This window comes from Ursus americanus, chromosome 3, assembly GCF_024610735.1.
Source record: "Ursus americanus isolate L20-20 chromosome 3, mUrsAme1.1.p, whole genome shotgun sequence".
Lineage (NCBI taxonomy): Eukaryota > Metazoa > Chordata > Mammalia > Carnivora > Ursidae > Ursus > Ursus americanus.
Window position 1 is genome coordinate 1,742,854 of NC_142129.1, and position 23,028 is coordinate 1,765,881.

The 23,028-nt window shown below is 42.3% G+C and overlaps 1 protein-coding gene across 1 annotated transcript in view; it reads right to left on the reverse strand.

Moving 5' to 3' along the window:
* Nucleotides 1-23,028, reverse strand: part of UBE3C (ubiquitin protein ligase E3C) — a 117,858-nt gene that overhangs the window by 65,266 nt on the left and 29,564 nt on the right. The window contains exons 5-11 of the mRNA XM_045792223.2: nucleotides 20,294-20,409; nucleotides 19,724-19,881; nucleotides 15,988-16,141; nucleotides 15,145-15,365; nucleotides 14,399-14,553; nucleotides 10,723-10,910; nucleotides 2,668-2,754 (exon numbers count right to left, since the gene is read on the reverse strand). Coding sequence (XP_045648179.1) covers nucleotides 2,668-2,754; nucleotides 10,723-10,910; nucleotides 14,399-14,553; nucleotides 15,145-15,365; nucleotides 15,988-16,141; nucleotides 19,724-19,881; nucleotides 20,294-20,409 — 1,079 coding nt within the window. The remainder of the gene's footprint in view (nucleotides 1-2,667; nucleotides 2,755-10,722; nucleotides 10,911-14,398; nucleotides 14,554-15,144; nucleotides 15,366-15,987; nucleotides 16,142-19,723; nucleotides 19,882-20,293; nucleotides 20,410-23,028) is intronic.

Sequence of the window (23,028 nt, forward strand, 5' to 3'; positions counted from 1 at the left end):
GTCACCAGTCCTGGCACTCAACCATCACCAGCAGTTTAGCACACACGTGTCAGTGTGTGCAACGCTCTCACACTGGGGTTCCCTACGACACGATGAGGGCAATTATTCAACATTAGCTTATTTTTTCTCCTTAACCCCCATAAGGCAAACAAAAGGAATGAATCATTTTCATTTAAATGACTGAATATGTGGTTGGCAAGGAGGGTCAGATGTGTGCCGTGGTCCCCTGCAGCAGAGACAGAAAGGACGCACGTGTGTCTGGATTCTCTGCTGGCCACTCTTTCTGCCATAAACACTGACTCCAACGTTCCTCTGAAAACAGGTCAGTCTCAAAGACTGATGAGCAAATACAAAATTGGTAATTGACTGTAATGGAAAAGACACTGATTCGGAACTCGGAGAGCAGGCTGGCACGTGAGCATCCCTGAGACCACAGGTAAACTCCTCGCCTCCGGACACAGCCTCTGCAGCATGGCTCCCATGCTGCGTTTGTGGCAACCACATCCCTTTCCACGAGAGTTTCTCTTCTACAAAAGTCGCTACTGAACGATTTCTTGCCGAGAAAGAATTTTAAGACTACTACTTAGACTACCGTAAGTACTACTTACTGCTGGTGTCAGCGTGACAAGAAACGGGCAGTTCACAGTCAAGACAGTCCGCACCGAGTGAAAGATAAGAAGGCCCGTGCCAGCTCGCGCGAGGCTCTGGAAGCAGGGTGTCCAGCAGCAAAGACGAGCCAGCAGTCCACGTGGACTGCTCCTGCACCTTCAGCCGCACCTCAGTCACCCCGGAGCCTGGGAGGTCACAACCCCGGGCTTTTAAACCCAGGCCACCAGCACGTCTCAGGGGGTCAACAAGGAAATGCACATTTTCTCATGCTCCTGTGATGACCGTTACGCTCGCCACAACTGACAAGTCCCAGCGTTAAGTCTTGTTATGAAACTATTTCCAAATTAACTCAATGCCAGTTTCAGAAAAATCAGCATTTCAATTTTAAATCTTATTCCAATAGTAAACTCAAGAAACTTACATTGTATTAATACAACCCTAATATATATCCCATCATAAGTTTCTTGAGGGACTCTAATTAAACAAATGAAACCCAAATTCTCAAATTGGTTTTTAAGAAATAAAGAGTTTAAAAAATTTTGTGTAACTTTACAAACTTATAAAGTAATACTGAGAGTTTAAGTAGTAATACCTCATTTTTCTTTCACACACCATGACTCCATTTCCTTACCACGAGACAAACGCCATAAACAAACAGGCAACCATCAGGCACAGCCATGGCAGGGTGTCTGCTGCTAAGCTGAAACACTCTGAGGCCAACGGTAATTTCCTGTCCCAACGATCCCTCATTTTTCTCGCTAAGCACACCTGTCACAGGCCAAGGCTGGCATAGTCATAAGTGGCTGAAAGGCACCAGAAAAACAAACAAAACATACACAAAAACCTTACATTTTAATTTGAAAACGTAAGGATGTGAAAGAATTTTTCTGGACATTAGGGCACTGTAGGTCTCTCTCCAATCCCTGCCGCCTCTCCCTGCTCAGTTCACCCCTGTGAGGGTCAGCAGCCGCCGTGGCATCATCACTCACTTCGGAGGCGTGGACATTACATGAAGAAAACCAAGCAGGTCGCTCTAAGCGATGCCCCTAACAAACCGACACTCCCTGTTACTGTAAGACGAGTCTGTGCAGATGACCCAAATGCCGGCCCCCGCCACACAGGAGCGGCCGTGAGACAAAGGCCCGCAGTGTGAGCGTCCTTTCTGCACGCCACCATCTGACATGCCACAGACCCCACCAGCGTGTGCTCACAGTCCGCACACACCCCCCCCACGCACCAGAAATTCTTTCAACCGCCTGTCAAGAAAGAAAGAGAGGGAGGGACGGAGTGGGAAGAGGGAGGGAGGAGAGGGGGAGACCGAGAAAAAGACAGAAGGACACTCCCTTCCAACTCTTGCCCTAAAACTGAGAGGTGTCTTTCCTTCATTGGACACTCTGCAGTCCGCTGTAATAACTACTACAGTTAGTTGTATTTCGGAAGTTTAGTCTCTGGTTACCTGAGTCACATGCTCATCTTTTCCTATCACAGCAGAGACGAGGAACCTTGGACTCCTGACAGAGGAGAGAGTCAAGGAGGCACTAGGCTAGGTCAGCTCACCACAAAGGCCGTTTGAATATTAAATTCTATGTTTAGTATTCATTCAATTAAAATATGTATATTAAAGATTCCAGACTTCAAGTCACATAATGGTTCAAATAAAAAAAATCAAATTACGTGAATAAAAAAAAAAAAAAAAAAGTTGGTTTCAAAAACCAACTTCTACAATATTTTATATGTTTTAATATCTGTAATGGGGTTAAATTTTCTTTAACTCCGTGTTTTCACTATCAAAAACGTAGGAAAGTCATATGGTTTTAAAAAAACGAACAGGATATTAAAAACAAATTTCCTCCCAGAGAAAGCCATATTCTTAATGTATACAGGAAAACAACTGTAAAATTAGGCATTAATTTCTTCTTTATATGAAATTGAGAGCATCTAGAATTTTTCCTACATAAAGTGTAAGCAGTACTTTAAAATACTGTCTTCGGATATTTTTAATTAGGTTGTCACTTTCCATGTACATAAGCTCAATCTGTAAGTCTATGTGATACATACCCCGTGGTCATCCGTGTTGTCATAGAAGAGATGAGGAACCAAAGATGTCTCAGAAACCTGGCATTAAAGGCTAAACTGTAGAGAAGCCTAAAAAGGGAATGGGGGAAAAAATAAGTGAGAATAAGCAGATATTCATTCAACATATTTCTTCAAAATTCAAGAAAGCTATAAACTGAAGGTAGTATACAATCCAGAAAACGTCTGTATTAACTCCACAAACAGCATGCTTCCTGCACCAGCCTGCTTGCTGGGGTAAGTGGGAAACATTCCTGCACCGTGAGCACCGGAAGGCATCAGGCCATGTGCGCGGTTCTAGAGCTCGACAGTCCTGAGCTGGGGCCGCGAGGTCCACCCCAAGAGAAAGAGACAAGCTGCTCTAAAGCGCGAGCTGAGTTTGTTCACCTTCTGGGTACGCATTATATTAATATGCTATAATATTATGTGGTACTAGTATTATTACTAATCATACATTTAAAAATTTTTAAATACTTAATTTTAAGTCACCATTCTTGAAACAGATAAAAATGTGTTTTTTAATGTTTAGCATCTCAAACAGAATTCAGATCTAAAAGTATATTTTAAAGGTTTTTAAAAACCCTCCTGTATAATATCAATTTGATTAAAAAGACTAAAACTCTGTGTGGATAAAGGGTAGAAGTTTAGGGGCGTCTGGGGGGTGCGGTCAGCTGAGCTCCCAACTCTTGGTTCCAGCTCGGGTCATGGTCTCAGGCTCCGTGCTCAGTGTGAATCTGCTTGAGATGCTCTCTGCCCTCCCCCCGGTGCGCTCTGCCTCGCTCTCTCAAATTAAATAAATAAATCTTTAAAAAAGAAGGGTACAAGTTTAACTTTAACTCTGTGTGGTATACTGCATTTTTGTAATAGGATATACTTTTCATCACAGTGTTATCATCAGAACAAAAACCTGCATAAAACATTTTTATAAGTGTACAAGTCAAAAATTAAACTTCAAACTTATGAGACTAAACCACAGTAAAAAAGGTTTAGGATAGTAGGAAAACATGAGTGCAACCAGAGGGTGTGTTAGGAATGATCCGGAATGAAAACGTGCAGATAAAATCTGCAAATCACTTGGTCTCATATACTTTCTGTGGGATGCCGGAGCGAACACCGAATCGCTGATCTTCACGGTGGAAGAGAGTTCAGAGCCTGGCTCCTACCCCCAAGGTGCAAAGCCGGCCTGCGGCGAGAAGCAGCACGGGCTCCTGAGTCCCAGGCGGTTCTTCTGTCTCCTCAGTGGTGTGGCCACAGGCCCCTGAGGCCACACTTCTCTGCCTAAGAAACAGCCATCAACGGCCGGACGGTCCCAGTAAAAACACCCCACAGTGTGCACCCGCAGCTCTCCACACACGTAATTGTCATAGCTACTGTAACTCTTACGGAGAATGGAATGTATAGGATCCGTAACAGACTACATTTTACAAGGAGTGAATTAATTTAAATGAACAGTTTAGACAGGAAGTCACTTATCAACACAAGTATCTCAAAACTGATTATTCAAGTCTTTTTCTGCATTCAATCCAGAATATCAGATACCTTCTTCAGTATTGGCATTTTCTGAGTACACAACAGGGATTATGGAGGACTGGTTTTAAAAAATCCAATCTCATTTTAGGGTGGTGCATTCTGAGATGTCCAAATGGTCATAAAAGCACAGTCATTTACAAACAAGAGACAGCAGGAAAGAGTGTGTGGAGTTGACTGGGAATCCTGAAACCCTGGCCATGAAGAGTCTCTTACATCACTCCGTCCCCCAGCTCTGCAATGCCACGGAGGCCACAAGCAGTCTGTGCTCCTCAGGACACGAAGGGGCTGTAGCTCAGACACATGATGATTCAAGGAGTGGGTTAGGTCTGTCATGGGTTGTGCTGGCACAAAGTAGGAACAACACGACCCTCATTCATAAGAAAGCTCAACCGGGTGAGTCTCAAAAGTAGTTAGAGAAATGTAAACCCCATGCTCTCCAACACGCTGAATCCCTGTCATTAATGTCTAGGAAATTCCCACCTAAACTTTCCACTTCCCAAAACAAAAGGATGCCCCTGTTGCACACTTGAGCTGTACTGGAAGACAGGACTGTGTGCCCATCTCTGAGATACTTAGAATGCTGGCCACACACCTAACACGCAGAGAGGGTTAAATCTGACTTTCCTGCCTTTATAGACCTTTATGTACTATGAAGGATGTCCAAACAACCACAGGTAAAACAGAGAGAGGAAAGCTATGAAAAACACAAAAGAATTCTAGAAGATAATATTTGCTTGCCTTATTTCTCTTCAATCAAGAAACTTGAGTTCTTTAAAAAAAATGAATTATCTAGTGTAATTTTACTGATAGAAACAAGATTCCTTAAAATTGTGTTACATATAAATACTAAAACTTAGCACTTAAAAAATCTGAGAAAGTACATATTTTCGATGTGTGTCTCCTTTGCTCTTTTTTCTTAAGAGCAACACAACGATATGATCTAAGAGCGTCAGCAACATTTCATCCCATCTTCCCAGAAATAACCAGACTTAATGCCCAGAAATAAATCCCCCAGATACTATGTGGACACAAACAGAAATGGGTTCTCCCAGTATACTCTCTTACAACACAGCTTTCCCCTTAAGATTATAATTACCCTCTTTCCGTATATGTGTGTGTGTGTGTGTGTTTATTTCTGAAACACCATTTCAATGGTTACATATTTCAAAAGTCGTATTTCAAGTTAACTTTGAAACAATTGTATTTCCTAAATTAATCATTCAATAGGCAAAAATAACACAAATTATTAAACATTTTTATAAACTACTGAAGGTTATTTAGTTTGGAGCTTTCTTGCTAAAAGGTAAAGGAGTAACTGTTCTTTATGTATACTGGGATAGGTTATTCAGCTGAGATAACGCTGTGAGTTACTTAGTAAAGGGCAACGTTTTCGACTCGAGTCATAAATTCAGGCCAGCTGTCCGCAGGGACTATCAAAGTCACTAACGGGAACACAGCGGAGGATACAGCGCACATGCAGGCAGGAGAGGCGTTCCAGACACCGTGAAGGCGTCCCAGGTAAAGGAAACGCGACAGGTCAGCCACCCAAAGACCATGCTTCCCTGTAGCACAGAGCGCAGACCTGATACTCTGTGTTCTCCTGCCCAAAGAATCACTTGCCTGACAAGAGCACTCTTAGAATACACACACACATCTCTCAGGTAAGATTAAAAATACATTCTAAATTTCCTTTATTAGTACAAAAAATTTAAGACGTATTTCAGTTTGAGGCAACTTGTCAAAGAATTTCTCTTCACAAACACACTGAGAACTAAGAGAAGGTCCAGACACACAGCTCTGTCCGGTCAACGATCTAGCACGAAAACCACAACCAGATTACACAGATAGTTCACGTCCTCCAGACGACTGCTTTTATTTAAAACTGAACTTGCCCTCATACTACGGTTTCACTCCAATGGGGAAAGCAGCATTCATTCCGTTGGATGCTTCCCTTACTTTCTTACTACCACTCTTAAAAGTACACGTAAGGTCAATGTAGGCAGCACACGTGCTTCTTCCAAGTTTACTTGTGTCACTCGTAAATGTTTAGAAAATTCTTCGAAGTTTCAAAACTCACTTATTGCTAAGTCTGACCAAATCAAGACCACTTATTAATTTGATGTGTCTAACAATGATTATCAATTAGTTTATAATCTATATATGACTTCAAAATAGATTAAATAATAAAATCATTATGTATTCAAATGTTTAAAAGCTCAAAATCTTATTTGGCCTCTATCATAGAACATTCTAACATGAATCAAAAGCAAATTAAATGTATCAAATGTACTGAAAATATCATTGATAATAAAACAAGCATGAAATCACGGGTAAAAAGTAAATTTCTCTCTGTAGGTATCCAGCCTCAATATTTTCAAAAGAAATTATAAAAATTTGTTTACAAACACATGAGCAGTATAATCTGCAATACAAAACACAACACGAATCTGTGTTTTCCCCAGTGAAGTCACGTGCGTACTCACGCTGCCTCAAATTATTAGACGTGACCTTGTGAACCAGACCTAAAGAGTGTCCATTACCATGCGCACTTGACAGCGCTCAGAGAACAGGACAGCAGCCACGCGCTGCCAGGCACGTGATTCTCTGAACCACGATTCACAACACAAAATACAATTAAGCTGGCTCATTCTATTAGTTTTTGGTAGAAAAATGAAGCACATGTTGCAATAAAACTGTCTGTGAGGCCTTGTGATTGGATGTATTTTCAAGAAAACCACAGGCAAATTATAATACCAATCTCTGTGATCCCTAAAACACTACCTTTTAAAATTCCATTTCAAAGGTTTTAGAAGTCCATGCAACAGAAGAGCTGAGCACCAAGAACAAGTCCGTCCAGCACCCGGACCATAAGCCCCACTCCTGACATTAGCACTAACAGGAAGCACCTGCCATAAAATGAAAATGTCACTACAAGTTGGAATTACAGGTGAAATCTCAGTGTGTAACTCGGGAAGGCCTCTGACAGATGATAACCTAGCATGAATCTAACAGACAAATAAGCCAAGAAAGATAAGACAAGGTGGGAAGATGCATTTTGGACAGGGTCTAGCAGAGGCCAAAGGGGACAGGCCTGAAACACAGGGGAGGCAGAAAGCCAGTGTGAGCACAGTTGGGGCAGAGAGGTAACCAAACACTTGATAAATGAAGGATACAGAACAAATCAATAAACTACAAAACATGAATTTTTTCCTGAAAGCAAAGGGGATGCACTGGCAGGTATCTGAGTAGGAGAGTAACAGGGATACGTGTCTGGCAAAATTAGAGCATAAGAACATAGCACTCACATATCACAGTGACTGAACGCATGTGGTAATCACCAAGAAAGGAACGAATCTAAGCCTGAACTCTACAGCCACTCCGTCCAACAGAACTTTCTGTGATGCTGGGAATGGTCTACGCTGTGCCATCTAATATGGCGGCCACCGGCCAGCCACACGTGACCACTATGCACTTGAAATGTGGCAAGGTGCGTGGCCAAAAAACTAGGTTTGTACTTTCGTTTAATTGTAATTAACTTAAAGTGAAGTAGCCACATTTCACTAGGGGTTCCCCCAGCGTAACCCCCAGGTTTTGGGGAAAGATGCTGAACTCAATCTCAGGCAGTATGTAAGGGGTCGGGGGATAGCCCCTGTTAAGCAGCTGAACAGGAGTCTAGAGATCCAGAAAGTGGTTGAAGCCACTTCTATCACCCAGAGAATCAACTGAGCAGAAAAAAACAAAGAAACTGAAGGGAAAAGACGTCAAGGAAGTTGAGGCAACACTGAAACACAGAGACAAAGAGGAGCTCATGGAGGAAACAGAAAGAGAAGCCCAAAGCAAAGGGAAATTCATGAGAACCGCGTCTGCAAAGGTAACAGGTGAAGGAGGTTTGCGAAGAGGAAGGCCACGGAGGGCCAGGCTTGCTGGCGGGCCTGTGGGGTGCCCCCGGCCCGGCAGAGCAGGGTGAGACGTGACCAGAGGCAGGGGAAACGGAAGGGCACAGTCCTCAGCTCTACGTGTAACACTTCTGAACAGCACAAACCCATCCAATGACACACTAACCTACTATCTGCCAACTTGGATTCTAAGTCAGCCAGGGTTAAAGCTCAGCACTCGCTGGACACTGGCCGCCCTCACGTGTCCGTGTAAGTGCCCACCTTTCTGGATTTAGTTCTGTGGATACTGGGACACGACCTTCTTGTTCTTCCTCTCACAATACAACCATGTAGCATTTATTCATAGCAAAAATAGTGAATATGTTTCTGTAAGGAAAAAAATAAATGTATATCCAAATATTTATTCAGAGTCCCAAGTCTAATGGCAAGATTTACAAATTTTCTCTGATAAAAGGAGCTGGCAACTCATTTATTACTTATTTTTTTCCAATTTAAGTACTTCACATGATCTGAAACTCAAAACCATATCAAAAAACATACACTGAAGGGCTCCTGGGTGGCTCAGCCAGTTGAGCATCTGACTTCAGCTCTGGTCACCGTCGCGGAGTCTTGGGATCAAGTGCTCCTCAGGGGGTCTGCTTCTCCCTTTGCCCCTCCCCTCACTCATGCTTTCTCTCTCAAATAAATAAAAATCATTAAAAAAAATACAGTGAGAAGTCCACACTCTCCTCCACTCTTGACCTCCCCAGCACAGCCAGACATGTGAATAATCAGTTCTATGAATTTCCTGTGCACGTGTCCAAGACTTTTCATGGAAATACAAACATACATTCCTACTTTTTCCACCATTCTGACACAAAAGTAGGTTATTATTCACATTGTACTAAAGCTTCCTTTTTTCACTTAAACGTGTATCTCGGAAATCTTTCCATATCAATGTAAAAAGGGTCTCCATGTTCCTTTATACATCCTGACAATGTTAAAGAGAAATTAAAAGTGCAGAGGCGCCTGGGTGGCTCAGTCGGTTGAGCGCCTGACTCGTGATTTGGGCTCAGGTCATGATCTCAGGGTCCTGGGATTGAGCCCAGTCAAGCCATGCTCTGTGCTCCGTGTCCCCCACTAAAATAAATGAATCTTAAGGAAAAAAAAAAAAAAAAAGGAAAAAGAAGAAGAAATTGCAAATTTCTTCTATTTCAATAAAATTGCAAATCCCAACCATGAAAGTAAGAGGGAGTTGTATGAGCCCAGGGGCGCTGACAGGGAGTCCTCAGCCCTAGAATTTATTAATCATCTTTTAAATACCTTGAAACAAACAAACTTGAAAGCAGTGAAAATCTACCACAGTGGAAGTAAGCCTACTTGCTTTTCTGAGCTATGAAAAACATTCTAGCTACTTAAACCCTAATAGATTTAAGCCATAAATAAAATTCCTAGAGTAGTTTCTTAGAGGAAGTAGGTGCAGTACTCATAAAATCAAGGTTCCATATAAAGCTCCTTTACCCATTAAACACCTTTTGGAAACAGTTCACCAGTGAACCTCAGACCAGGGCAGTGATGCATTTAACTCCAGGAATTACTATCCGAAGTGATGGACTTTGTGCTACAATAAAGGCAAGTGTCCTCCCTGAGCCGCGATGATCCTGAAATCTCACATCCTGCCCGAATGCAATTAGCCAACAGAGAGCTAATTACCTAATCGAGGGGTCCCAGTCTCACTGACATCTTACTTCCTCCAACAGCAATAAACACCAGGGCGCTAAGACGGGACCTCATTAGTGGCTGTGTGAGTGTTTACAAGGGGGTTTCGGCTAGGGGTGTGCTCTCTGCATACAGTTCGTTTCAAAGAATGCTTTCCTAACCAAACCAACAGCTCTTTTCATGTTCTAGGACAGCATTTTATAAAAACAGAAGAGGATTCTTTAGGGACATAAACCATCCGACACAACACACGACCTACATTATCAAGAGACAGCACCTTTCGGCAGGTTGCCTACGTAACGTTAGCCCCTTTGTTCCTCCCAGAACCACTACTATCTTTGCGCTGTACTCTGTTAAATATTTCTCAAATTCTCAAGAAACCAGTGAACTATTACTCAAACTAGAGAGGAAAAATAGTTTAGCATTACAGTCACACTTACTTACCTCAGTACAAATAAGCCACATTCTAACTCGTATGTTTTGTTTTGTCCCTTTCAAAGTTTATTTCAAAGTTGTGAAAAGCAAAAATTTCAGAGTGCCAGAGTAAACCGTCGAGGGCGATCTGATAAAAAGAGTGCTGTGGGAAAGCCTCAAAGATATGTAACACATTGGTTCTATAACACAGGCATGAGTCCAATGTTTAAAAAGGTGGCTAGGACTAAACTCCACTCTCATTTCCAAGATACTCTAAAAAAATGAGTTTATTTCACTTGATACATGACAGGCCAGGAAAATGGATTCAAACAGTATCGGTCAGTTTAGGAAAGAAAAACCAACTTTTATTCTCCATGAAATGCTTGAACAGCTGAACCCTCCATCATACACATTCTATCAGAAAACAGCAGGTGAAACCGGTCCCAAGGAAGGCCGAAACGAAGCACAGGGGGAAGGCTCACGCAGCGCCCACGACACTTGCCTGACTTTGGGCACCACCATCCGGTGCTGCACCATAAGCGTGTGGCCGATGGATGCCATCAGAGTGAAGGCCTCCTCGCTGGCGGAGTCCCTCCACACCAGGTTCAGCAGGGCATTGGTCTGCTGCTTCGTGTCCAGCTTCTTCAGACACTCCTCTGTGATGTACGGGACCGACAGTCTACCATCCTCCTAAAACACAACAGATACGCTGCCCTGAGTGAACGACGTTTTATTAGGAATGACCCTCTACGCTACACGCACGAAATCTGATTTTGCTTCAAGTGAAAATACAAGATAGGCATTATCTAAAAGTTACCCACATTACAATGGACAAATCAGTATCTTTCCAAATGCATCCATTAAAGTCATAGGAAATTCTCTAGAGTTCCACAGTCACTATCTCTATTAGGCACCAATTTTATCCAGCAGAAGACCACGGGAACTGTAAATACTCAGTTTTTGGCTACTGATATGACAATATTTCAGTATTGACATTGTAAGAAAAACTAATTTCATATTTTTAGATACCACTGTACTAAGCATACATGTGTAGGAATATATCATCATCTAGCAGAATTTCCATTTTAAATTATTTGGGAGATTACAGCTTAAGCAAAAATAGTCCTAATATTATATAATTTATTTTTTAAAAATCAAATGAGAGATATTTTATATCTTAATCTCTCTAAAGATCTGATTCACTGAATAAAACCTGAACGAAGACACTGTGCATTTACTTATTTGGGGTACTAACCAAAGATACATACTTTTTTCATATACGCACGTATATATCCAAGTACCTATAAATATGAATATCTAAACGCAACACTGGGTGCTGCTGACTGCACTGTTTGGAAACTTAAATGGATATAATTTATGTAATTTATAATAATCTACCAAATAAAACATTTCTTGAGATAAAAGCAGTAAATCCTGTCTGCCAAACTTGAACCTGTAAAGAGGATGCCCCTAATAGAAGGAGTTAGGAAAAGGCACAGCGGCACTAGTTTTGTAGTGTATGTACTTAAAGTAAAGTACACACCAACAATAGCTGATGATACAGAAACCTCGGAGTTGATAAACAGTGAAATCTGACTGGAAAAGCCGCAGTCGAACTAGACTCTACACAATCGCCACAGGAAGGAGAAGGCGGTACCTAAGCAGCCGTCAAGAGAGCCGGCCAGAAAGTGAGAGTCTGAGTCAGATCTGCCGAGCACCTGGCCTACAACTGGGTCACTGGTTCTGAACCCAAATGTGCACAGGAGGGGAGAGATAATAAATAATGCAAGGGAAAAATAGAAAAAAATGAAAAAGAGAATCAAAAGTACTAAGTCACATAATTCTAGTAACACAGACCTTGAAACCCTTGTATATTAAGGAAGAAAAATAAAGTGGACTAAAACTTCCCACAAATAAAAGTAACAAAATTAAGTTGTACTTTTTTTTTTTGGAGTTTGTCAAAAAAAAATTTAATGACTATGGGATGCCTAGCCCATGAAATGGCTCACACGTCAAAGCCTTACATTTAGAAACTTCAAAATAAAAGTTCTAAGCCATATTCATCTATAGTCTTATGGGCTTTTAAAAACATTTTTTGTAATTTAAATTCAATTTAGTTAACATACAGTGTATTATCTGTTTCAGGGGTACAGGTCTGTGGTTCATCAGTCTTATACAACACCCAGTGCTCATTCCATCATGTGCCCTCCTCAGTGCCCATCACCCAGTTACCCCACCCCCCACCTCCATCCCAACAGCAGCCCTCCGTTTGTTTCCTAGAGTTAAGAGTCTCTTGGGGCCCCTGGGTGGCTCAGTCGTTGAGCTTTTGCCTTCAGCTCAGGGCGTGATCCCGGAGTCCTGGCATCGAGCCCCGCATCAGGCTCGTCCGCTGGGAGCCTGCTTCTTCCTCTCCCACTCCCCCTGCTGGTGTTCCCTCTCTCACTAGCTGTCTCTCTCTCTCTGTCAAATAAATAAATAAAATCTTTAAAAAAAAAAAAAGAGTCTCTTATGTCATATGACTTCACTCATGTGGAATTTAAGAAACAAAACAGATGAACATAGGGGAAGGGAGAGGAAAAAAATAAAAGATAAACAGGGAGGGAGACGAGCTGCACTTTTTATATGTTGCAGAAGAGTAACCACAAGCAAGTGAGCCTGAGTGTTCTTCTCTGTTTCCTGCGTCTCATGTTCTGCTCTTGTGTTTGTGTCCACAGTGAGGACGGATTTCCTAGCATCTCTCCAGCAGACGCAACCCAGAGCCTCGGCTTCACGTGCATACAAACTGTACTGTGTACAGTTTAATTTCACAGCTTCTCTAGAAGTAATTAAGCATTAAAGAAGTGTCTTCTAAAAACAAAAAAGTTTTATCTACATTCCATCTACAGAATCCCACATATTTTTTTACTATATAAAAAATTAACATTTTTGTGTGCAGTTCTGAATTCTGACAGATGCAAGACTTCCAGCTTCCACCAAAACACTCACTTTTGCCCCTTTGTAATTACCCCTTCCCTTAGCTATAAGGGGCAATGACTCATCTGTTTTCTTTTATCGTTACGACTTTTTTCATCTCTGCTAATGAAGCTATTTGTATCGGAAGGCACAGTGCTAACACATCCCTTCACGTCATAAGATCCTAAAGATTTATTTTCTCTGGAAAACCTGAGCCCTCTGGAGTACTCTTCCTGGGATTGGACTGAGTATTAATCAATGTGAAATTTCCTAACAAAAAAAATAGTTAAACCAATGACAGTCATATCTCAAATTATTTCAATTGTGTAATTAAAAGAAAAAGCAGCAGATGTATCACTGAAGACACACAAATTGTGTGTGTGTATAATACAAAGCTTTTTATTCCTTGAACAAACACAGCAAACCATGCTAGGTGAGCAATGGGAGAAAGGGGACCACAGAGATTATATGTGACAATAAATTCAAAATTCATCTTCAAATAAATCGTAACACTTGTCATCTACAAAACTGCCAAAAATTAACAGGAGACATTACTTGGTGTCCACAAGCTAGGGTAAGGAGGAACTTAACCTTTCTTCCCTTTGAGGCAGGGAGAAGGGGAGGGCGTGGCTGCTGACAGGAGCGGGTTTCTGTGCAGACTACGCTCTACCCAAGTGGTGGTGGCTGCAGGTAGGCGAGTATACCGAGAAATCACTGAACTGTACATCACTTTAAAAGGGCGAATTTTATGGTAAAGTATATCTCAATAAAGCTGCTATAAAAAAATTCTTAAAAATAGAACAGTGCTTGGCACACAGTAAGTGCCCTTCCTGAGAACTAGGAACTGATTAGCCTTTTAACCCAACAATTTCACTTCTAGGAAAATGTCCCAAGTAACAATTAAATTAGTATACAGCATGACCTACTCTGCATAAAAACCCACACAACTACGTATCCCCACATGTACGTCTGTGGATGGGCAGGAGAAGGTGTGGAAGAACACCCCGATCCCCAGTCGCCAGGACGGTCCTCTCTGGAAAGAGCAGGGTGGCCGTGGAGGGGAAGGGACTTCATCTGCAGTCTGAATGCTTTACGACAAGAACGCTTTAATGTACCACTTATAGAGTTAAAAATAAGGATGGTCACAAAGTGAAAAGTGACCTCAAAATCAGATGGGATGATGTGCAGTGTCACCCGCTGGCTGACCCCCGGGTCCCCGGAGTTACCGGAGCGCTCGGCTGCTTGTCTGCCTCTTCGCCCTCATCTTCCGAGTCACTGGCCGAATCCTGACAGCTTGTACCGGCAGGTGAAACTGGAAGCTGAGACAGAAAGGTCTGGAGCACCCGTAAATACACCAGCAGTCCTTCCTCAGAGAGGGTCCCTTTGTAAAACAGTAACATTTCATTAGGAGGGATCGAACAGAAACTGAAAACTCAGGCATCATTTTTCTTATATTCAGAGAGACATTTCTGACCACAGCTTATTATCAGAATTCTAACAATTCATGTACAGATGTATGAAAATATATCGAGAAAGATGCCATAATTCTAGAGCAGGCACACATTAGAAGTTCGGCATAAATGGGGATGATACCCCTGCACTCACAGGAGTTCTCCCATTCGACTTTAAAATTCTTTTGAATCTGTGTGGCCTTGTACCATGTATCTGAATCAGGCCCCCCCCCCCTTTCACAGTAATCTCTACACCCAAGGTGGGGCTCGAACTCACAACCTGGAGATTAAGAGTCGCCCGCTCCACTGATGGAGCCAGACAGGCGTCCCTGCATCCGACTGTATGTGCCTAGAAACTTTTCCCCAGGGACCCTGTCTCGGACACAGACCTTCAACAAATACACGCTTCCCCAGAGGCCGCCCTAACAACATGTGCCTGCACTGGATTCCCTTCTCTTGACTTCCTTCTGCTAGTACCGCGTATGTGTGAGCTCAGGTGAAACCCGCCCTGTATGTCATACCCAGGTAATGCTCGCCAACAGTTAAGACAAAGAAGAAGAGCCACGGTGCCCCACTGCTTGTCCTGGAGCACCTGCTCTCCAGTAGCAACAGTGCACTCAGGAAGGGCTCATAAGGGAAAACAGTGTGTGCATCCGCTAAGGCTGGAATGATGAAGTGAAAAATCTGATCTGTAAAAGGTGCTGCCAACAACTCCTCAGTGAAGGCCCTAAAAACTTGTTGCCTGAAAAAGAAAAACGGGAGCTTTAATCAAAACATATTGTTCATAAAATCACTGATTAAAACTAACTTACAAAATATTCTTTTCTAAATTAACTGAAGTTAAGCATTCAGTATCAACAAAATTGCCTTGAAATTAACGGATCTTGTACCTTCCCTATTGAGAAAACTCTGCCATGTTTTCATACCTTTCATTAGCTACTAGAAGACAGGAAAATAACCAGATCATCAGAATTATAAATTTATATTAGGGTACAGGCCAAACAGAAATAGAAAACTTTTTCTTTCTTTTTAAAAAAAAATTTTTTTAAAGATTTTATTTATTTGACAGAGAGGGACAGCCAGCGAGAGAGGGAACACAAGCAGGGGGAGTGGGAGAGGAAGAAGCAGGCTCCCCACAGAGCAGGAGCCCGATGCGGGGCTCGATATCAAGACCCTGGGATCATGACCTGAGCTGAAGGCAGACGCTTAACGGCTGAGCCACCCAGGCGCCCCATGAAACAGAAAACGTCTTTAAACTGAGTCACATTAATAAAGTAAAAATCTGACTTTGAAGTCTATACATAAAATAGCATCCATGTAAAAGTTATTGTTAGATACAGAATCAGTAAGTATCCCATCCTCACCTTGCTCCTTCTGGGCAGGAGTTGTAAGTAAAGTGCAATGGTTTCACAACATTCTCTAGCAAAATGTTTGCTATAGGAACTCGAGATAAATCAGAATATTCAATACTTGATGGAAGCTTGCTGTTAATTAACAAATAGAGAGATCTATAATACCCTAAAAGAAAGGAAAAACACATATTTAAAATTTGCTACCTTAATCATAATGAGGAAAAATGTGTCAATTTTTAAATGCTTTTTATAAATCCCCATAGGTCCAAATTTAATTCTTCTTCAACTTTCCTTTTTTGTTAAATGTTACTAGTTAAATAGACAATGCCCCCCCTTTTTGAAGTTTATTAATTTTTTAAAGTAATCTCTACACCCAATGTAGGGCTTGAATTCATGACCTCAAGATCAAGAGTCACATGCTCTACCGACTGAGCCAGCTGGGAGCCCCTTCAACTTTTTTATTAAGGAAAAGTTAAAACATAAGTAGCCTGAAATGGTATATAAACTCCATGTACCCATCACCCACTCCTCCATTCATTGGGAAGCAAGTATAAAATATATTATTTCAGTGTGTCATCAAAGAACTTTATTTTTCTTAAAAATACCATTATGACAGCTAAAATAAATTAACAACAATTCCTTGCTATCGCAAGCATCTAGTCAGTGCTCCAGTCTCCAACTCTCTCTTGCTATAAATCTTATTTAACTAGTTTGCTTGAATCAGGATCCGGGTACGGTCCATATATTGTGATGGCTTTCATTTGCCTCTTAAGCACCCTCCGAGAATTTAACCAGTTCTGCGGTTTTAAAAAGCCTGTTGAACTCACGGACTTAAGCTCATTGACACACTGCACACTGCAAGCTACCGCAGCGGTTACCCTCGTGGACTCTCCCACCGTCCCGGCTCTGGGCAGGCCTGAGCGCCTCGGCTCACAGGGAGCATCTCCAGACTCACCTGTCCTGGCCTCCAGGAGCCAGGACCCGGCACCCACCAGCCTTTTCTCCAGGGCTTTCTTCAGTTCCTTCTAGAGGAAATGATGGCTTTGGAGACCACAATACGGGCACCAGGGAATTCAAGCTGAAGCACGACTTCCCTGACCTGACTAAGCTTTGGATGGGACCGCGGGGTGTGCAGTGAACACCAACTCTGGCACCACCGATGATCCGAATCCTACAGTCTCTTAAATATACTTGCCCCTCTCCATAAAGGGGTAAGAGCAATCTTCAGGTACAGTTTGTGAACGTCTCATTATTGTCCAGACACATTTGGTAGCGCACATTAAAAACACAATCCATTTGGTTTACTTTATGAAAACAGTCCTACACAAATTTATGAAGAGGCCGCTTTTAGGCAACAGGTTTGAGCAATGGAAACTTGATGAGGGCACAAGGCCCTGGCTGAACACAGACAGGTCCATCAGGCGACATACCTCGAAATACCCACAGGCCCTAACTGACCAATGGGCTACTTACAACCAGGCAGTTACCAAAAAAGGGAGAAAATTCCATGTGTCCCCAGACCTCCTCACCTTCCCCCTTTACAAACAGCCCCCACCCATTGCCTCCAGGCAGACAGCCCAGCCTCTGCACCCTGAGGTGGATTCAATAAATTTCTATCCTTTTTGTTCTGCCTTTCACCACCCGCAGGGCCGGCTTCCACCCCTATCACCATTACCCCACAACTGGGAGCCCCCATCTGATCAGACAGACACCACAATGTGCCCTCGAGTCAGGACCACTAAACACTGACTGCTCAGTGCTCACGCTTAGGCCTATCTGTAACTCCCACTCCAACCTCCTCTATTTTGATCACTAGCGGAACTCGACAGAGAAGCCTGAATGTCCTCTGCTATGAGAAGATGGGAGTGGGTGGGACAGATGAGGGGGACTAAGAGGTACTAACTTCCACCCATAAAATAAGAAAGTCATGGAGATTTAAAAATAAAAATAAAATTAAAAAAGACAGCATAGGGAATACATCAAGATTTTTAAAAAATACCATGTCAAGAAAATTTTAAAATGTTATACCATTAATATGTGAGCGTCAGTCTCGGTAGGTACTGAACAGATTACCAGACAGCATGGCTGGAGGACAAAGTTCTGCTGCGTTCGTCAGGGAACTCCACATTAAGTCACAGAACATCATGTATAACAATACAAACTATAATCCGTGAACAGTGCCCAACTGCACAGACTCCTAATGCCGGGGAACCACGTGAACGGAACGAAGAGGAACAAACGTCCAGTGACGTAAGTCACAGGGATGAAAGCACAGCACAGGGAGCACAGTCAGTAGCAAACGGCGCATGCGACAGACAGCAGCCACACGTGCCGCGGGGAGCCCCGAGCACCGCACCGAGCTGTGGCATCACCTGATGGCATCACCGCGTGTCCCCACAGAAGGTGCCAGAAGCAGCAGTTTCACCCCAGGATTGTGACACACTTTCTACTTCTAGACACATTTCAAAATAATGCATTTCTTAGTTATGTTCTTTACACTTTTAGAAAACAAGACAAGTAAAAATTCTCAGGGATTGCTTAGCCTTAAGTCGATAGACACAATAACGCATCAACTGATACAAGGGATGATTTCTAATTACCATTACTTGGTTTTTTTAAAAGATCAAATCCCACAGGTTTCAATTTAACTCTAGTTGACTCCCTAATTTTTCAACAAACTAAGTAGGTTTCCATTTTTTTAAAGAAGATTTTATTTATTTGAGAGCGAGAGAGCGCGCACGTGCATGCACATCTAGGAGAAGGGCAGAGAAGCAGACCCCCGCTGAGCAGGGAGCCTGACGCAGGGCTCGATCCCAGGACCCCAGGATCATGACCTGAGCTGAAGGCAGACGCTTCACTGACTGACCCACCCAGGCGCCCCCTCTTTTTTTTTTTTTTTTTAAACCTAAGCTAAATGGTAAGGTTGAGATGTTTACGGATTTAATTTTTAGTTTTAGTACTGAGGATTAAATTAGCTAGGTTTATCCTAGATTAGTCCATCACCTCTGGAAAACAAAAGGAAATTTATTTTTGGTTTTACCAGTGACTTCTGCCTTCCAGAACCACCTATAGCCCCTCTTATGACCAATAACATACATTTTTTTTAACGCTAATACTTCTGAAGTCCAAGCCCTCCAGTGTTTGACTTCCAGCTGTGAGATAACTGGCAGTCAGATTTCTAAATTTTTGTTTTACACTGCTTAATTCATCACAAAAGTTTTAGAAATCCTATGTATTTCATAGTCACTAATGTGTCCTCAGAGGAAGCTCGGATCCAGGTTATTATACCTTACACAATGCTGTCATTATCAGAAGAGTGTCAATGCATAAAAGCTTTAACACGCAGTCAGCAAGAAAACTCAGACTCCATCTCTTCCTCTCCTCTGCTGAACTGATGTGAAGACTGGGATCATGCTGACACGTGTCTCATACTTGCGGCACTACCGCTCTACCAGCTTGGGACACGGCTGCTGGCTCATCCGCGGGAGGACTGGATGCTGCAGGGACGTGTAAGCGAAGCACCCACAACAGTTTCTGGAAGCACACATTCATTTGCTTCATTTTCAAGCAACAGGAAAATTTAAAGAGTGGGCCACATTTCCAAGTGTTTAGGGTGGGAAGAGCTGAGGACAAAGGTCGGCACTCGTGCCCCCAGCAGGCGCGCCCCTCGGTAGTGCCCTGTCACAATCATTCCGGGTGTTTAGGGCACGTGTGCCTACGCGCAGCCCCGACCCCACCTGCTACCTACCATTCTGAATCATGTAGTGCAAAATCTGTTCAATGATGGACACCACATAGCTAGCGTCTCGTAACACAGGCAAGTAAGTGTTCTCAGATGAAAACACCTCAAGCATCCTCATTGGAAGTGCAACATTCAAACTGTCATCATTACAGTTTTGCAATAACCTGTAAAAACAGAACAAAACGTATTTACATACTTACTGGATGGCAAATGTCATCCCAAGCTCCCGCAAATGACTCTCCTTCACTGTGGTGTTTGAGCCACTCTGTTCTAGTACCAGAGGTCTCTGAAAACAGGCATGACTCAAGGACACACAGGGCAATCACCACCCAGTCTGTCCCCCACACTTCCTCTGGATCACTTTTTAAGTGCCAAACAGCATGCTGGCACTGGGTTTGTACAGATGAAAATGCACAATCACAGAGGGAGAAACAGACGAGGAAAATCAAAGACCACAAATGTAGTGTGACAAGTGTTACAATCCGTGCATCCCCCTAAAAGTGCTTATTAACTCCTTCAAAGAGCGCTTCAGGACTTTGCACACCTGTGAGAAGCTGATGACTTGATGGGATTTACCTGCAACAGAGGCTCATCAACCTCTTTAACTGCAGTAAACATGTAAGCCTCTCGGATCCATCCAACTGCCGGACAAACAGAGAGCTGTGTTTAATTAAGCTCTGGCACATCCGTATCTGAAACAGCAGAACGCGCAGGTCACTCCCAATCCATAAAAAGCTCAGTTTTACAGCACATAACACTCCAAATTTCCTTACGTGGTAAACTGATACTTAATCAAAAGATGATAAAAAGTTTATCTTCTCAATCAGGCTTTATTTTGTAGTATATACCACACGTCTTGGATTTTCTATCTTAAAACAGCACATCAATATTAAGATAAATCACTAAATTTATTATTAAAACAAATTACACTTAAAACCCATCTAAATCGGAAAAACAGCTCATTTGCAAAAACCAGCAATCCATAGTGAAAATACGTGAGAAATACAATATTAATCGTAAGGTACACAAGGATATCTGTTTCTTCTTTTTACCTTTTGCCTTTGTGTCTCCAGCCCCTTTCCTTTTGGATACTCCCCTTCCCTAACTCCATGAAATTCTGGTATGAAGGAGGATCATACGGTTCCACTACGCCCAGTAAAAGCTAAGGTACGTAGTATGTGAGGCGAGAGAGACGAGACAGATCCTTTCATAACGCTGACATATGTCAAATCACCATGGCGTACCCTTTAAATATCTTAAAATTTTATTTGCCAACTTTGCCTCAGTAGAGTTGGGGGAAAAAAAGGCAAGGATGTGCCAGAGTGACCAGACGCCCCGTTCTCCTGGACACAATGACGGGGCAGTGAATTCTACAAATGTTGGGTAAGATTTCTAACTTCTACCCAGGAGGCCTACCTGCTATGGACGTAGCTTCCATAAATGACTTTGAAAACTCAATACTTAACAAGGAATCTCTTCTACCTTCTGTACTATGTATTTGTAAAACTGACTGTTATTTGTTCATTTCATAAGACCCATTTAGAGCTAGTTAAAATTAAAAAAGCCTCTTAAGTGTGGCTACTTACAAACGTGCCACATTCTTTCTCTGCCTGTTATCTTTCAGGAATTTCTTCTCTGACAGACGTACTTCTTTCATATAAAATGTTATCAGACAAAATACTAAAATGCAAAAGCGTTTTATAAAACAAATTACAATAGGTCCTAGGTTGGGTGGAAATAACTCTGTGACCCATACCAAATACAAATTTTCCTACACACAAGCTTTCTTCTTGAGGTGTTTGGAGCTACCCCGTCCGTTTTTTCTCAGGAACCAACAGGATACAATACTTTCTGTACTCTGACATGTAGTTCATTCTACATTGCATGCCATCTTAACAAATAAAAATAGCAGATACAATAACTAAACATAAAAGTCTAAAGGGCAACTGTAGGAACTTCAAGAATAAGGCCATCAACATATTAACCAAGTAATTATGTTTCAAGTTGCTTATGAAATAAAAAAAAAAACCTCAAAGCAGTAGTGATACTTTACTTAAACATTCTCTGGACTGTGTTTTGAAGATTTTATTAATTAATAAATTTATTTATTTATTTATTTGAGAGAGACAGAAAGAGAGAGAGAAGAGAGAGTGCAAGAGGAGGAGCGGAGCGGGAGGGAGAGAGAATCTCAAGCAGACTCTGGGCTGAGCACGGAGCCCGACACCGGGCTTGATCTCACCATCCTGAGATCACAACCTGAGTCAAAACCAAGAGTCAGACGCTTAAACGACTGCACCCCCAGGCAATCGTGGACTGTGTTTTGATACTGTATTTCACAACCTGGACAAACATACCAACAACATCCAAAAAGTTGTATGATAAACACTTACTTTGCCTAATTTTTTGTTGTTACTATTTACTAAATGCAGATGAGTAAAGTTTTAAAAACACCTTACTCATCCTTTCTCGGGAAGTCAACTGAGGCTCTGTAACAATAAAATGAGGGCGTCAACCAGGAAAGCAAAAAGGTACTGGAATCAGGAGGGAGGATGTAAAGCTGAAGCAAGGCAAATGACTTTCCCAAGACAATGACACGAGAATTTCCTGGAATTCAAGACTAACTCCAGGGAAGCTGAGCACAGACTAGCTGGCATCTTTGATCGCGGACAATTATACTAGACAATTAGACGTTTTACAGTACTGTCCAAAGTGGAGGGCAACTTTGTCAAGAACAAAAGTAAGGCAATTACGAACCCCAGAATAATTCAATATAATCCGAGTACACTATTTTAGCAGAGACCCTAATTTAAAGTCATAATAATAAAAAATAATTAAGGGAGAAAATGCAGGAGACACAGCCATATATACCTAGCTTTGCACGGAGCATCTTAGAAAAACACAAAAGTGGCTTCATGCTTACTCCTGGGGGGAGAATCAGGGAGCATGGAAGACTGGGGCAAAGGGCCTCTTTCCCCACACAATTAATTCGTTGTTCTTGCATTTTTGTTTGCAAACTGAATACACATTCAAGTTCACTTTTCTTCTATTAGCCAGGTTGATGACATTTAATTCTGTGTAGGGTTTCAGAATCCACAAAGGAACACTTTGCTTTGTTTTGCTTAAGGGCTGGCGGCAAAGGTACATTCAGCCCCAAGCTGTGCGTGAATGGCCACTAAAGCAGCCGTGTTCGGACCGCGGACCAACCCTGACACATGAGCAGGGCAGGAGCAGCTCTCCAGAGGAAAGGGGTGCACCCACATGTTGGTGTCCCTTAGCAATCTCTCAATCTGTAGGACCAGAGTACACGAAGA